The 16,660-nt window shown below is 39.4% G+C and overlaps 1 protein-coding gene across 8 annotated transcripts in view; it reads left to right on the forward strand.

The window, feature by feature from the left end:
* Positions 1–16,660, forward strand: part of KCNMA1 (potassium calcium-activated channel subfamily M alpha 1) — a 708,582-nt gene that overhangs the window by 685,635 nt on the left and 6,287 nt on the right. For 3 of the 8 annotated variants that reach the window (XM_072971241.1, XM_072971247.1, XM_072971240.1), the window contains 3 exons: positions 7,979–8,173; positions 10,073–10,191; positions 12,036–12,260. In XM_072971241.1, coding sequence (XP_072827342.1) covers positions 7,979–8,173; positions 10,073–10,191; positions 12,036–12,260 — 539 coding nt within the window. Of the gene's footprint in view, positions 1–7,978; positions 8,174–10,072; positions 10,192–12,035; positions 14,695–16,660 lie in introns of those variants that run through there. The other 5 variants (XM_072971250.1, XM_072971249.1, XM_072971239.1 and 2 more) reach the window with 3 other exon arrangements.

Below are 16,660 nucleotides of genomic sequence, written 5' to 3' on the forward strand. Positions count from 1 at the left end.
CATTTACTTCCTTTTTTAGAAATTCCATTTATTTACTTTTTTATAAATTTAAAATAAGTATATTTTCATAGTAGAAAATATATAAAATAAATAAAATTAAAGGAAAAAATACCAGAGTTCTATCCCCAAGAATGAATCACCAAGTAAAATTTTGGGTACTAAATACAGTATTTTTATATAACTATAAATATGTCTGTTGAGGTTTGTGCTTTTAGCATGAGTTGGAGATCATGGCGTTTTTTAGGTCCTGCTTTATTGAATATTTTATTATTATGTCATATAGTTGCTATCATGCCATTAAATATTCTCTGAAACTGTAATATTAATATCTGTACAGTATAAATCATGTAAGTGTACCATTATTTATTTTGTCATTACCATACTGTTGAAAAACTTTTTCCAGATAGCCAACTTCCTCTAAATAGTTTGTTGAGCAGACATTCCTTCTCCATAGTGCATGATGCCTTCTTTATCATATTAAAGAAGGGATCAGCCAACTTTTTTTTCTAAAGGGCCAGGTGGTGAATATTTTAGGCTTTCAAAATCCATTCAGACTCTGTTGAAACTACTGAAATCTGCTGTTACAGCACAAAATTCATTAGTAAACAAATGGGCATGTCTGGGTCTCAATAAAGCTTTATTTTAAAAAAACAGATGGCAGTCCAGGTTTGGCCTAAGGCCCTGATTTGCCAACTCCTGTATTAGGGTCTTATAACTACTAGACTGTGGTTCTCAATCCATTCTGGTGGATTGATCTTCTAATTTTTAATAATTGCCTATAATGCTTTGTTATAAAATCTTTACTATGTATTATAATACCTGGGAGGACAATTTCATAAAGTGTTTCCAGAGGAAATTTAGCATAATTGTATCAAGTTTAAAAACAGTCCAGTTGAATCTATAATTAGGCATATATAAAACTTAAACATATTACTAAAAAAAATAGCATAATAGTGTCCAATTTATGTGTTAAGAAACTTGGAATTTCTCTCTTTTTTTTCTAATAATCTCTGTCTCTCTGTAGATGACCATTACTTTGCTTTCTGCTGAAAGCAGAAATGGTAGCCAGTCTTCTTACATCCAGTGACTGTGTTATTAAAGAGAGCTTCCAGAATAATAGTGTCAACTCTCAAACTTATATGACAGTACATTCTGTTTCTTACTTCTAATTTTGCTGTTTTTTAAGTTATATTTGTTACAGGTTTATTTTTTTAAATAATTATTTCTATGTATCAATTCACTACACATCCTCTTGCTGTTTCATTAACTGATGCTTTATAATTTCATCCTTCTGTTCTTCTCAGATAGAAAAGAACAACAACAAAAATAATTCTTTTTATGTTTAGAATTATTTGTTGAAATTCTTTCATATTTAATAATAAAAGCATTTCAGGCACTGAATTTGTCTCTGTAGCTTTGGCCCCACTCCATGACATTTTTGTAGGTCATTTTCAAATAGTCTTTAATTTTTGAATACTTTGTATTCTAAGTTTGACTTTCACCTTGATCCATAGTTATTTAAGATACTTAAAAAAAAAAACTTGGAAGCATTGGAATACTTACTTTTGTTTCTACCTCTGCATTAATTTTTTAAAATACAGACTGTGCATTTTATCCTTTAATAGGTATATTGAGATTTTGTACTTTGGGTCATTGATCATGCTTTGTAATTATGGCTCAGAAGCTATCTAAAAATACTATAAAGTTCAGCAAAAATCTACTAAATGCCCTTATTATATCTTTAATTTCCTTCTATTTTGGTCTGTTTGAGATATGAAAGCAAGAAACACTGATACTTCACACATCACTTTTACATATCACTCTGAGTCCATATTTATTTTGTTATAATTACTCATTCATTTTGCTGTCTATATTTAAGTTATAATATTTTGTCCATAAATGTTATATCTTTATTGTAGATTTTAACTATGAACATAAAGTTAACTTGCTTAACATAATATTTGAAATTTTTCTCTTTAAATACACTTTTCTTTGCCTGTTCTGTTTTGTGTTTTTCCTGTTTGTCTCTGAAGATTGATGAGAGTTTGATTCCACTTTTTGAATGAGTCTGACAATCTTTGCCATTTTATCAAATCATTTAGCTCATTTATGTTTAGTTATGTAACCTATAATACTAAAATTTTGCATTGGGTTTTAAATATGCTTATATAATCATGTCTTTTATTATCTATCTTTGTTATATGTTCTATATTCTATATGCTTGTTTTCTCCAGTGATGTGTAAATTATGCATTCTATTTTTAACTCGTTAGTGGTTACCAGACACTATAAATATCCTTGAAACTGTATTTTCTAAGTATTATCTAGAAAAATTTAGTAGCTCTAGACTCCTCCCTCTATAAGGTCAGAGAATGTACATATCATTACTTCCATTCTCCTTTCTCTTACCTCATTTTTCTGCCTTAAAAATAACTTATTATTACTGTACTAACAGCTAATTTTATGTCATATTTTTTCTTTCACTAATTACTTTTGACATTGAATTCAGTTTTATAGCAATATATCCTTTTTAAAAACTCCTTGTTTTAATATATTTTACCAGTATTTTTAAACCAAATTTGTTCATTTTTAAAATTTTTAAAAAAGTTTAAAATGATCTTGAAGGAAGATGACTTTGCTTCTGAGTATTTTGTTACATGAAGTAAATCAATAAATGCTTAGGTACTTAGAGACTAAAAATATTTCTATTGCCTTCACAAATGATTGACAGTTCAGCTGCATATAGAATTCTTGGAATAAATTTATCTTTTCAAAGCTCAGTTGATAGTGCTCTTTTTGAGAGGAATCTCTGGCTCACCTTATCTTGTACATGTTTTTCTTACACATTATGTTAGGCTACTTTTTTCCTTCATTTACTACTTAAATTCAAATGTTCATCTCGTACAGGTCTAGGCGTTGTCTGTGTTCACTCGTTGAACCATCCTCATCCTCAGTTCATTCTTCAGCTCAGGACAGGTTATATTCGTTTGTTCCCTTGCTTGCTTGCTCATCTCTACCTGGTTGAATTTTGGTTACAACTTTAACTTGTGAAAACTTGCTATGTATCAGTTTGACTTCTATTGTCTTTCTTCAAGCAGCGTTCTCAAAAAAAAAAAAAAGGGAAGAAAGAAGAAACTCTCTATACATTTCTCTGTGTAGCTTAGGTGATCTTCTTACTTCTACTTCCACATTTTGTGTGTGCGTATGTGTGAGTTTGTGTGATTTCCAGTTCTACAGCTTACTGCTTCTTTATTTTTTTATTGTGGTAGGAACACTTAACATGAGGTCTACCCATTTAACCCATTTTTCAGTGTATAATACAGTATTGTTAGTTAGTGCTTCTTAACAGATAAAACTATGGCCAGTACAAGTTTAGTTACCTTTTACCTATTACTTTAAAAAAAAATCTTTATTGAGATATAATTAACATCATGCAATTTGCCCATTTAAAGTGTACAGTTCAATGATTTCTAGTATAATCGCAGATGTCTACACTCATCACCATGGTAGATTTTAGAACATCTTTAGTGGTTCAAAAAGGCACTCATACCCTTTAGCTACCCCTGCTACCCACCCCCCCGTCTCCCTCCCCCAGCCCTAAGCAACACTAATCTCCTATCTCTATAGATTTGCCTCTCTAGACATTTCATAAAAATGGAATCATATAAGAGGTAGTCTTTTGTGACTGGCTTCTTTTACTTAGCATGGTTTCAAGGTTCATCCATGTTGAGGCATGTATTCATGCTTCATACCTTTTTACGGCTGAATAATATTCATGCATTGACATAATACATTTTGTGCATTTATTCAGTGATGGACATTTGAATTATTTCCACCTTTTGGTTATTATGAATAATGCTTCTATAAACATCCATATACAAGATTTCATATGGACATATTTTTTCATCTTTCTTGGGTAAATAAAGGGAGTAGAATTGCTGGGTTATATGGTAACTCCATTTAATCATATGAGGAACTACCAAACTGCTTCCCAAAGTGACTGTATCGTTTTATATTCCCACCAGTAGTGTGTTAGGGTTCTAATTTCTTCACATCCTCACCAATTATTGCTGTGATCTGTCTTTCTTATTTTAGCCATCTTAGTGGGTATGAAGAGGTATCTCATTGTGGTTTTGATTTGTGTTTCCCTGATGACTAGTGATGTCGAGCATCTTTTCATTTGTTTGTTTAACACCTGTATATCTCTTTTGGAGAAATGTTTATTAAAGTATTTTATCCATTTTAAAATTTGGGTTATTTTTCTTTGTTGTTGAGCTGCAAGATCTGTTTTACAAATATTTTGGATACTAGACCCTTATGGTATATATGATTTGCAAATGTTTTCTCTCACTTTGTGGATTTCTTTTCACTTTCTGGATAGTGTACTTTGTGTACAAACAATTCTCAATTTTGATGACATTTAATTATCTATTTTTCTCTTTTGTTGCCTCTGCTTAGGGTGTCATATTTAAGAATCCATTTTCAAATCAGAAGCTGTAACAATTTACTTCTATTTTTTCTTCTAGGTGTTTTATAGTTTTACTTTTTATATTTAGGTCTTTGATCCATTTTGAATTAATTTTGCATTAAGGTATGAGGTAGAAGTCCAACTTTATTCTTCTAAATGTGGATACCCAGTTGTGGTAGCAACATTTATTTAAGAGACTATATTCTTTCTCTGTAGAATGGTCTTGGCACCATTGCTGAGTTTACTTATGGACTCTCAATTTAGTTCCAATAATCCATTTGTCAATCATTAGAGCCATACCACACTCCCTTGATTACAGTAGCTTTGTAGTGTGTTTTAAAATCAGGACATGTGAGTCCTTCAACTTTATTTTTCTTTTTCAAAATGATTTGATTATTTGGGAATGCTTGCAATTTCATATGAATTTTAAAATCAGCTTTCCCATTTCTGTAAAAGTGGTCTTTGGCATTTTGATAGAGATTGCATTGAATCTGTAGATTGTTTGGGGGAGTATTGCCATCTTGATAATACCACATCTTCCCATCCATGAACTCGAAATGTCTTTCCATTTATTGATATGTTCTTTAATTTATAGCAACCATATTTTGTAGTTTTCAGTATACCAATCTTGCTCCTCGTTGGTTAAATTTATTCCTAAGTATTCTACTCTTTGCAGCATTTGGAATGGGAATTGTTTTCTTAGTTTTGATTTTATATTGTTCATTGCAAGCACATAGATACCCAAATGATTTTTGTATATTGATTTTTATATCCTGCAACCTTGCTGAATTCATTTTTTACCTAGAATAATATTTTAGTGGATTGTTTAGGATTTTCTTATATACAAGATCATGTTCTCTGTGAATAAAGAGAGTTTGACTTCTTCCTTTTTGATATGGATACTTTTATTTCTTTCTAGCCTGGCTAAGACCTCCAGTGCTATGTTGAACAGAAGCCATGAGTGAGAGCTGGCTTCCTCTTCTTGTTCCTGATCTTAAAGGAATGCATCCAGTCTTTTACCAATAAGTCTGATGTTAGCTGTGGATTTTAATATATGCTGTTTTTCAGGTTGAGGAAATTCCCTTCTATTCCTAGTTTGTTGAGTGTGTTTATCATGAGAAGGCATTGGATTCTTTTTAACCATTTTTTATCACGTTCATTTTAATTCCAGTGTCTTACATTAAAAAATAATTGGATGAATTGTATGAAGTCAGCTTTCTTATCATCTGATCTTTTGCTTGTTGTAGATACTGTATGGTTTAAAAAAATTGATTTTGATTCCAAAATAAACACTTCCTAAATTTTTCTGCTTCTTCCAGTAACTATTTAACCAGTCAAATGGATGCTTTTCCTTTATATCTTAAACACCATTGGTTCCCTTTGTAAAAGTATTTATATTGGCTCTTTCTTTCTCTCTGTACATTTGAGCAAGGAGAGGTCTGTTTTTCAGTGTACGCAGTTGTGAATGTGCTGTGGTCCACGTCTCAGGTCAGTGGACTCCTCCCTCAGTGTTGATTCGAAGGGTAATTATAGCATAAAGCCCTTATCAGAGTTCTGTGTCCAGAACTCCCTCATTTAATGTGCCTCAGTGCTTGGGGCAGTGGGGGCAGGGGATAGTCTCCTGCTTCTAATGATGGGCAGTTGGACTATAGAGAAGGGGGTTTACCTCGACGACTTTGGGAAATGTTTTCCTATGTGCCCAGAGGCAGCCTCCACAAGAGTGCACCTCTGGTGACCCGTTCTGCTGCCGCTGTCATAACCCAGGACGCAGTCCCCCTGGACCCCCACTGTACCATTCCTCAGCCTAAATGGGGTCTTAGAATGGAGGCAGCCTGAGATGTACAGATCAAGGGTAAAATGAATGGCTTGGTTTGTATCCTCCCCCACCCCCAAAAAAACCCAGAAAAGATTTTTTTAAAAGGAAGGCTGGGAATGAGTTGACCGTTCCTCTCATCAGCAAAGCCTGAGGCTCTGATTTCAGACCAAAAGTATCAGTGCTTCCTGTGCACAAGGCACTTTTCCAAGTGCCTCACACATACTAGTTCTATAGTCCTGACAACCACTCTGTTATATTTTACAGATCATGACACTGAGGCACAGAAATGATAAATAACTTTCCAAAGTCACTGATTGGTGAAGTCAGCACTAAACCTCCAGTCTGACTCTCATCCCTTAACCGCTCCAGCAACATTTCCTCCTTTCCTTGTTCTTGTTCGACTTCTCTGCCCCGGGGCACATCTGAGCTCCAGTAGACGATACATTCTCCTTAGGGTCTGACTGATTCTGAATCACATTCCTAGTTTCCTTTACTGTTGGAATTTTGTATGACTTTGTGTGTTTCTGTGTGCACTTCAGTGAGGAAAGTGAATCCAGCCTCACTAGCAGCTGTCACCTTAACTCAGAAGTCCTCATGGAATTCTTTGCATACCAACTTGATCTTAATGACCGTGCTTATTTTACGGATGAGAACATCAAAGCCCAGAATGATTAGGTAACCTCTCCCAAGACAAAGAACTAGTGATGGGCCAGTAGGCCAGAACTCATCCTTACCTAGCTTCTTCCCCTCTAGGTTTGTGCTAGGTAAACTGTCCCAGAAACTGCCGGAGTAAAAATGCAGCTGTCTTCCCTAACCTGCTCCCAAAGGTCCATCCATCCTCAAAAGCCACAGGCAAAATTTAGCTTGCTATTATTCAGCCTGTTTGATTTCTTATGCTGGAAAAAGGAAAGCAGACCCTTCACTGAGATTTTTTTCGAATTAGGCTGCATGACAAAAGTTTTTTTGAGCTCTGTTATTTGACATCCTATTAATCTTTTAAAGCTGCCATTGTTTTGTTCCTGACAGACCTGTAATGTTTCAGATGTGAGACAAATGTACACATAGAGGAAGACTTCTTTAATGAGCCATATTTGCCTCACTCTGCTGAGGTTATTTAAAAAAAAAAAAAAACAGAAAACACCAGGGTATCCACCTCGTCATAAATATATCTGGTATACTTAATTGATTGAGACTTCTGGTTTAGCCTGTTATCAAAGCATGTGATGAAGTGTTGAATGTGTGGCCTTAATGATGCTCTTGGCATCTCATTCCAACAAAGAAGCTCTGCCATCGTTGGGGGAGGCAGCTTCCTGGCACGTGGGTTACAGAAGCCCAGAGGCAGTCCTGCCCTTTATTACACAACCCCCAAAGCCACTTTGCAAGCAGGAGAGGGAGCCATAGTTCCATCCCTACTCACACCGATTATGGTAAACGCCAACCATGTCGATGTCAGCCCTTTAATAAAAATCCCCTGAAATGGTTTTTTAAAGTCAGGCTCTCATGGCAGAACCAGGTAGGAGAGAAAAGAATGGAATAATTGGAGGCTGCTGTCTTTTCACTTCCCACATGAAACTATTTGAAGAGACAGGTCAGAACTTGAAACAGGAGAGAGCAAGAAAAGTTGCAATTTGAATGTCGGCTTTCATGACTTTCGGGTGTTTGCTTAAAGGATTTTCCCCTCCCTTCTCTTCCCAGACATACTTCAATGACAACATCCTTACCCTGATACGGACCCTGGTGACCGGAGGAGCCACCCCGGAGCTGGAGGCTCTGATTGCCGAGGAGAATGCTCTGCGCGGGGGGTACAGCACCCCCCAGACGCTGGCCAATAGGGACCGCTGCCGCGTGGCACAGTTAGCGCTGCTGGACGGGCCCTTTGCGGACCTGGGGGTGAGTTTGCGGGGCAGCGCCCACCTGAGCCCACTGTCTGGGAATAGCCGGATCCGGAGGACCTGGGTGTCAGGCAGTGACAAGCTAGGCCTCTGCCTTTGCTGCTTTCTGCAGGAAAATGGCTGGAAGACGTGACATTTATGCTTTGCTTGTATCAGGCACTGTGCTTTACCTGTATTCATTCATTTTAATCCGTTGACAACCCTTTGATGTAGGTTCTATTGTTAGATACTTTAAGGAAACTAGGGCTCAGAGTCTGAGAACTGGCCCTATCAGGAATTTGCACTGGGGGTCCTGGTTTCGGAGCCTGTGGGTTTACTCACCTGCCTGGCATACCTTCTGCCACAAGATGGGAGGTAATGGATGATTCCAAATGCAGCTAGGGCTGGGAACCCTTTCTACAGGTCTTAGCAGAGGGAGAGTGACTGAGACCAGCAGAAGAATTAGGAGACCTGGGTCTGGAATTAGAGACATTAAAGGATCCACATAAGATACTATTTGTTTCTAGAGGTACGTAATGAGCTGTGGTGTGCTGAGAACCACTGATGCCAGGGTCATGCCCAGAATCCTGGGGGCTGCCCATGGCCATTGGTGGTTTTTAAATGCTCCTCCAGGGCTGCTGATTCTGAGGCTGGACCCACGACTCTCCCCTATGCTCTCCCTGCTGCAGAAGTGACCCGTGCCTCCCTTTGGGTTCCATGCACCAGCCTGGTTCAGGCACTCTGGCAGAAGTATTTGGTCTTGACACTTATTCCCAGCCCAGCTCCACAGATGCATTCAAGGGGTAGAGCCACCAGTCTTGGGAACCAATAAATCCATTGTACAAACAACGGTGCCACCCAGAAAGTCCCAGTATTGGAAAAGGAGCCAAGGGAAGGGTCATTTTCTCCATTTCTTCTGAAACCCTGATGCCAACTTGCACTCTCTTTTAGTTTGATTGTAGGCATGGATCCTTGTAATCTGGGCTTTTTTAGAAGTCTATCTCTGTAGCTAGTCGTTCTTTTTATCTATCATTTACTTACTGATACATTTTAAAAGGATAAAGACTGTAAACAATGGTGAGACTTGTCTCCGTTTTTGTTCTCTAATGTGATGCCCACATGGAAATTTCAGGAACAGGAAGGACAGATGCAGTCACTTTATTCCCAGTGAAGGCAGCCTTCAGGGATCTTCCTGTAATGATGCCTACCTGAAGCCTCCTGGCTGCAGGAAGCCAGAGCTTCCAAGTGCATGAGTTTGCTTTCACATTCCGCCTCAGGCCCCAGACCCTTGGAAGGCGATTGTGAACTGATTTAGAACTGTGAATGCCAGTTATTCAGCCTGGAGACCTCCAGCTCCCAGGGAAACACATGCTCGTCCACCCTTGCATCTCTGAGGTCTGTAAATTGTGCTTTTCACACAGCCCATACCTGAAAGAGTCTGTCACCATAGTACCTGGTGGGGTCTTTTCTCCTGGCGGTGATTTTAATTATCACTCGAGCAGTTTTGACGACACGGTCAGATCGCAGTGATTACAGCTGAGCTGGGGCTGAACAGAATCACCATTTTGCAGAGCCAGTTTCTTCTCCTCAGCTGCACAGACATCTGAGACCTTCAAGCTTACACCATCACTTAAAGTGAGGGAGAGGCACCGTCTCCTTAGAGCTCTCATTGCTGCAGATGGAAAACTAGAGAGAACCAGAGGAAAACGCATCATTACTTGATCCCCCAAAATCACCAGTATCGGCGTGTAGTCAGTAAACGCCACTCACTTCTTCAGCCACAGCCCCTCGGCACAGACCCTCCAACCCAAGAGATGCCAGAATGAACTTTCATGAAAAGGCCCTTTCCCCACCCCGGGAATTCAACTTTCAGGCAAATAAAAATGATTTTTCTCTGCGTTCTTTTGTTGTCTCCCAGGATGGTGGTTGTTATGGTGATCTGTTCTGCAAAGCTCTGAAAACGTATAATATGCTTTGTTTTGGAATTTACCGGCTGAGAGATGCTCACCTCAGCACCCCCAGCCAGTGCACGAAGAGGTGAGTGTGTTTCCACTTGGCCCCCCCATCCCCAGGGCGGAGGCATACATGCCCTCTCCCGTCCCCCACAATGAGGGCAAAGGTCTACATACCTGCTCTCAGCATGCAAACTATCCTGCCCATATTAAATCCAACACGGAGTTTGGTGGTTACGGGAGGCTATTTTCTTTAATTACTAATAGCAGATGTAAAGACATCATGGGAAGAAATTCGAGTTTTATAGGATAGTTCCATCACCTAGTTACATCTGTCCTCCAAACTCCTACTACTGGGATAATTCTCTTGGTACCTAATATGTAAATATTTCATATTCTTAGTGTTTAAGATAAATGGTTCCTTTGCTGTATCTTAGACAGCTGTGTATTTTTCTCCATTTTTATTTTTAAATTATTATTATTTTTATACAATTTTAAAGGTTACTTTCCACTTATAGTTATTACAATATATTGGCTGTATTCCTTGTGTTGTACAATACATCCTTGAAACCTATCTTGCAATCCAGTGGTTTGTCCCTCCCTCCTCCACCCTCAAATTGCCCCCTCCCCGGCTGTAACCACTAGTTTGTTCTCTGTACCTGTGAGTCTGCTGCTTTTCTGTTATATTCACTCGTTTGTTGTATTTTTTAGATTCCACATATAAGTGATATCATACGGTATTTTAGACACCTATATTTTTACTTAATATATTTTTCAATTGACTCACTTCTTTTACTCTCATCTATTTATTTTAAAGAAAACTGTATGCTATTACCTTGAGCAGAAAAAAATAATGGTTCATGTGTGCTAGCTATATTTTTCTAATATGTATTCGAGTAAATTTTTCGCAGCCTAAAATTAAACATACATCCTAGAATTGCAAAAATCAGTGTGTTTCCATGATACACCACAGGAAACAATGCCATAGAGATGAGTGTTTCTCAGACCTGCTTGCATATTAGTGTTACCAGGGCTGCTTTTTAGAAGTACTCTGATTAGTTTGACTTAAATGATATGGGATAAAGATATGTGGTTTTAATGCCCAGAGATTACAGTTTGGAGCCAGAGTTGAGTGTAATTGCTGTAGATCGTGGCTTCTCAAAGGTAGGTGAACATAAGAATCTTCTGCAAAACTGGTTAAAACACACATTTCTGGATCCCACACCCAGAGTGTCTGACTCAGTAGGTCTGGGGTGGGGGGGACGGGTCTTACTTAAGGATTTGCATTTTTAAATGTTCCCAGATGATGCTGATACACCCTGCCTGAGGACCACACTTTTGAAATCCACAACAATAAATGAAACAAAGTGATTTTTAGTTACATCTGGTGTTAACCAAAGGAAACCTGATTAAATTAGGGAGAATAGCTAAAGCCTGAGGGACACACAGGCAGGAAGGTGTTTTATATTCTTCCATTTAGTGAAAACCTCCACCAAAGGTAAGAAGAGAGGAAGGACTCTGATTTTGCTAGACGGTGGTTAACGAAGATCATGTGATGGGTGTCTGGGATTGTGGGAACATACTGCAATGAGAGGCACAGTGCAGTCCGTGAAAGCTGCGTGCCCTCAGGCTACTCAGGTTCAGAAGTGAACTTGACATCGTATTGAAGGGGTGCATAGACCATAGGAAGTACCATTTGGTTCTCCCGTGACTGGCACTAATTCAGCATCTCTGCCAGGGTTCATGGCTGGCTTCCTCTGTCCAGCTAAATAAAGGAAGATCTGGTTCCACTTGGAAGATGATGTTTAAGGCCTTGGACCAGCTGGAAGTCCATCTTCCAGATCCTCTGGTACACCTGGTTTGCTTCAGAGAGGTGAAATCTTCGCCGAGTTCTCCTCATCCTGTGACCTCTTTGCTCTCCCCATCCAGGTATGTCATCACCAACCCCCCGTATGAGTTTGAGCTCGTGCCGACGGACCTGATCTTCTGCTTAATGCAGTTTGACCACAACGCCGGCCAGTCCCGGGCCAGCCTCTCCCATTCCTCCCACTCGTCCCAGTCCTCCAGCAAGAAGAGCTCCTCCGTTCACTCCATCCCATCCACTGCAAACCGACAGAACCGGCCCAAGTCCCGGGAGTCCCGAGACAAACAGAAGTACGTGCAGGAAGAGCGGCTCTGATATGTGTATCCACTGCCTCCGTGTGTGAAACTGTATCTGCCACTCATTTCCCCAGTGGGTGTTTCCAACAGTAACTTTCCCGTTTTCCCCTGTAGTCTCCCCCCCCCTTTTTTTTTACACATATTTGCATATGTATGATAGTGTGCATGTGGTTGTCATTTTTATTTCACCACCATAAAACCCTTGAGCACAACAGCAAATAAGCAGACGGACCAAAAGTTATTTATGATTCTAGGGGAAAAATAACCCAAAGGCATGCTCCAGACATAAATAGCTCACTGCAGGAACGAGTTCACAGATTAGAAGGAAGCGCTTGTGATCCACGTCGGTTATGCAAAGCTAGTTTAGTTAATGTAGAGGAAAAGTCTATTCTGATTTATCAGGATCATCAGGGTGCTTTGGGTTTTGATTTTGTTGTTGTTTTCCTTTCTTTCTTCCTTTTGTTTGTTTGTTTTTAATACACATGCAGTAATATAGACACACATTTATTTGAAACGAGCTACCCAAAAGCAATGAAAACATATTGGTTGTTTCCACTCTCTGGCCGAATATCTATCGTGAAGCATTTGACAGGCTTTTGCCATTTGTGTAGATGAAGACTAAGCACTTGCTTGTTATAAGAGAACATCAGAGATTTTTTTAGTTACTTTCCAAGGCCTTTTGTCCCAGAGCTCGCTTCCTCCGGGAGTTCCTATGAACACTTCTGTCCTTACTGTGGAGGAAAGAATAGTATTCCATTTGTGGATGTAGCCAATTCTAAGTCATTTAAGTAAAGGGAAAAGAGCTTTGATTGCATATTAAATTGTTATTCTGTCTCCTTATGCTGCCATGTGAATAACTATTTTTTTCTCTCACTTTTGACATTTGGGATGAAAAGCCATATGTATCATAAATATCAGATGTAAGTCATTAAAAACTGCCTTCCTGGGACTTTTACATCTTTTAAAAGGTGAATTACTTACCTTATGTACAGAATAAATAATGCTCAGGAAAGAGCAAGTATTTTTCCATGCATTCTCAGGGGACCTTTCTACTCCCCTTTGTTTGATTAGTTAGGGTCCCGATGCCAGGGAGGAATGAGGGCTGGGGCCGTGGTAGAGAGAGAGGAAGATCACCCAGTGGTCCAGGAGCCGACCTGCTGAATAAATCAGGATGTAGGAGGATCAAGCCACAGGTGACTCAATAAAGACAAAAGCCAGCTACCGCCTTCAACTGTCGGCACAGCTGCGGGAGGCTGGCTGTCCCAAAGCAGAAAGCTGGTGGGGAAAACTCATCGTCAATTTCTGAGCCGTAGCCAATTCACTTAGGCAGGTGAATGACAGTCATAGAGAATGACCCCTTGTCATGAAGTGGGAGGGAAGGAAAAGAGTGTGACAGTGAGCCAAACACATTTTGGTATAATTTTTTTTTCTTTTGTTTTCTTTCTTTCTTCCTTTTTTTTAAGTTAGTAAGCATGAGCGGAAAGGTAGACGAATACCCTTTTTTTCAATATACAGTTGTCAGATGTTTTATGCATGCAAATAAATCATGCTTTAGGCAGTGCAGTAGTTCTCCAAAATCAGCCAGCTCCACCATAACCAAATTCCTGTATGGATGGACTAGCCCCGGGGCTGCTAGCTATGTATGTGAGATGTTTCCTTGCAGACAAAATTCCATCGAAGAGAATAGGGGGTGGAGGGGAGGAGACAGATGTCGCAGCTGTACCATCTCTAAAAAGGTGTTTTTATGGTGAATGTTTTGGGTTTAGATTTTGGATCCCCGTCCCCCACCTCCCCCAAGCATGATAGCTTTGGAGATTTGCTTGCTGTGTGAATTGACAAGCACTTTTACTGACAAAATGGTGAGGCTCAGTCAGAACCTCCGTCCCCACACCAAAGACAGGGCAGTACAGTGTTCAAATCAGTATGGGGGGTGGGGCATAATTGTATACATGTCTATGAAAAAGCCCTAGGAGTGGAAGATTTTTTTCAAAATTATTTTTTGTCCCTATATATATTGATTTATATATTCCGTATAACTACCTTTTTATATATAACTATATATATACACATATATACCTATATATGTATATATATATATATGCACACACACATATCCCCTAGTTTTGATCATGAAGAGCCCTTCATGCATTCTTTGCAAAGGAGGTTATCAAGTGAGGCCCTCAGAAAATTTATAACTTTAAGAATGTGCCAGTTAAAGTGCTCGACAGGAAATAATGACAGTTGAAAAGCATTGTAAAACTCACATAGCTTACTTCTCTCTCTAAAGTGCAACAAGGATGAATAGAATGGGCCAAGGTATGACAATTAACGGTTCTGCATGACCTAGCCACTGCTGGCGGTTTTCTTCTCTAACGTTGTCCTTGTGAAAACTTTTGTGAAATTAAAAAAAAAAAAGGAGTTACAAATTTTATTCTGTTATTGGTTTGTTTATTTTGATTTATATTGTTCTGTTTGTGGTTTTATTTATTTTTGTTTTGCTTTTTTTCTCCCCCTCCTCCCCATCTCCCTTTCTCTTCCCTTCCTTCTCCTTCCTCCACTTTCTAAATTGCTCAGCGCCATGAGGCTGTAACTGCTGCTACCGCTAGACAACTTAGAGTTTGTTTTGGTGTTCTTGGGTTTGGGGTTGGGTGATTTGGGGGGAACTTCTCTCCATCTGGCTTGCCTTTCAATCTGCACGTGGCCTCCCTGCCCACCTTGGTACCTTGCTCCAAGTCCACAAGCATTTTCCCATCAAGAAACCCAGCTTTCCTCCACTCCCCCCCCAACCCCGCCTCCCCATTACCACCACCCCAGCCCAGTCCCCCATCAGTCTGTCCACATCTCTGGGTTTACCTTGGCAAGACCTACTAAATCAAGTGATGATGCCAGGTGATAAACTTTTCTGGAAAACATTTGTAGCTATTCCATTCGGCAAACCCACTTCCTGGTTAATAGTTGATCTTCCTTTCGATTTAAGCCAGGAAGGTTATTAATCACAAAAAGCACTAGTCTCCTTTATGTTTGATCAGGACTAACCCCCCCCCCCCAAAATTAAAACGGTTCAGCTGTATGTGTCAACTCAATAGCCCACCCTCAGTTATCGGCGGTGGGGGTGCTGATGATTCAGTCTTTATCTTACCCAGGTCTCTTCTGCCGCCTGCCTTTTCAGACATTTCTGAAATCCCAACCAGAGATTGGGCAGATAGAGATAAGTTGATCCCAAATGCGTTCTATATAAAATCTGTTAGCAGCTCTGATGAGATGATCTTGTGATGGGAATGGAGTGGAAACACTGTGACTAGAGATGAAATTTGGGGATGTTCCCTGGACTTCAGGCACGCAATTGAGAGTTGATTGGTTAATGACATAGTCAATGATGGAAAAGGTGTCATTATTACTTCGATTTTTTTTGTGTGATCCCAAACTCCTATGTTACACTTTCCTCATGTGAATGAATAATCTCTTCCACTGTTTTCCTTGTGACCCCAAACTTCTCATTCCTCTTTCAGGTTCTCTTAGGAAGGAGGTATGCAAGGTTTCAAATTATGTCTTTCCTCTCCCCTCTCCCCACCTGAAGAAAAACAAGAACAAAAACAAAAGCCTGAGTAGGTCAGGGTGGAAAGTGAAAGAGTTATTTGACGAGAAAGTATGTGCACTTAAAAAGAACAACAGCTAGAAACTCAAGTATCTGCACCATTCTCACAGAGAAGCAATTTGTAAGCCATTCAATTTAATTTGTTTTAGGCTTTGAAAGGGGTGAAACTTAAGTAAGTGAGTAGACCAGGAGGCCCAGTGAAACCCTCAGCCTCAACACTCAGACAATCATGAAATCAACATCCCTAATAACTGCTATCCAGGGTCCTTCTGGAAGTCAGTCCAAAGGGATAAAGAAAAAGTCATACCATTATATTTAGATATCTACCACTATTAGGAGAGGTTTCAAATTCTGTTTGAGCATTAATAGAATTTATTATGTTATGACTCAGAATCTTATTTGCACTAGGTGCTCAATAATATTTTTGAAATCAGTTGACTTTAAACATTGTTATATACCTTTAATCATGTGATAAACTATCTTCCCCTCCTTGACTTATCTTTAAAAATTCAAGGAATGCCCTGTAGGTGCTTGACGATGCTGTCATGCTGTTGGCACTTTGTCGAGCTGAGTACACAGCTTCTGAGAAAGGAAAACAGCCCTGTTCGTTCAGTGAGTGGAGAGATTGTGCCTCCTGCCAGCATCGTCAACATCCCAGATGACCAGAAAAACCTTTTGACTGGCTCTTCTTCTTCAGCATGGGAAAAGCCGAAAGGTGTCTGTCCCAACAGAGACAATTAAATCAACCTACCAGGTTCCTGTAGCAACAAGCTCCTGAAGGAGAAAAAGGAGAGTGCAG

Source organism: Vicugna pacos, chromosome 11, assembly GCF_048564905.1.
Source record: "Vicugna pacos chromosome 11, VicPac4, whole genome shotgun sequence".
Classification (NCBI taxonomy): Eukaryota; Metazoa; Chordata; class Mammalia; order Artiodactyla; family Camelidae; genus Vicugna; species Vicugna pacos.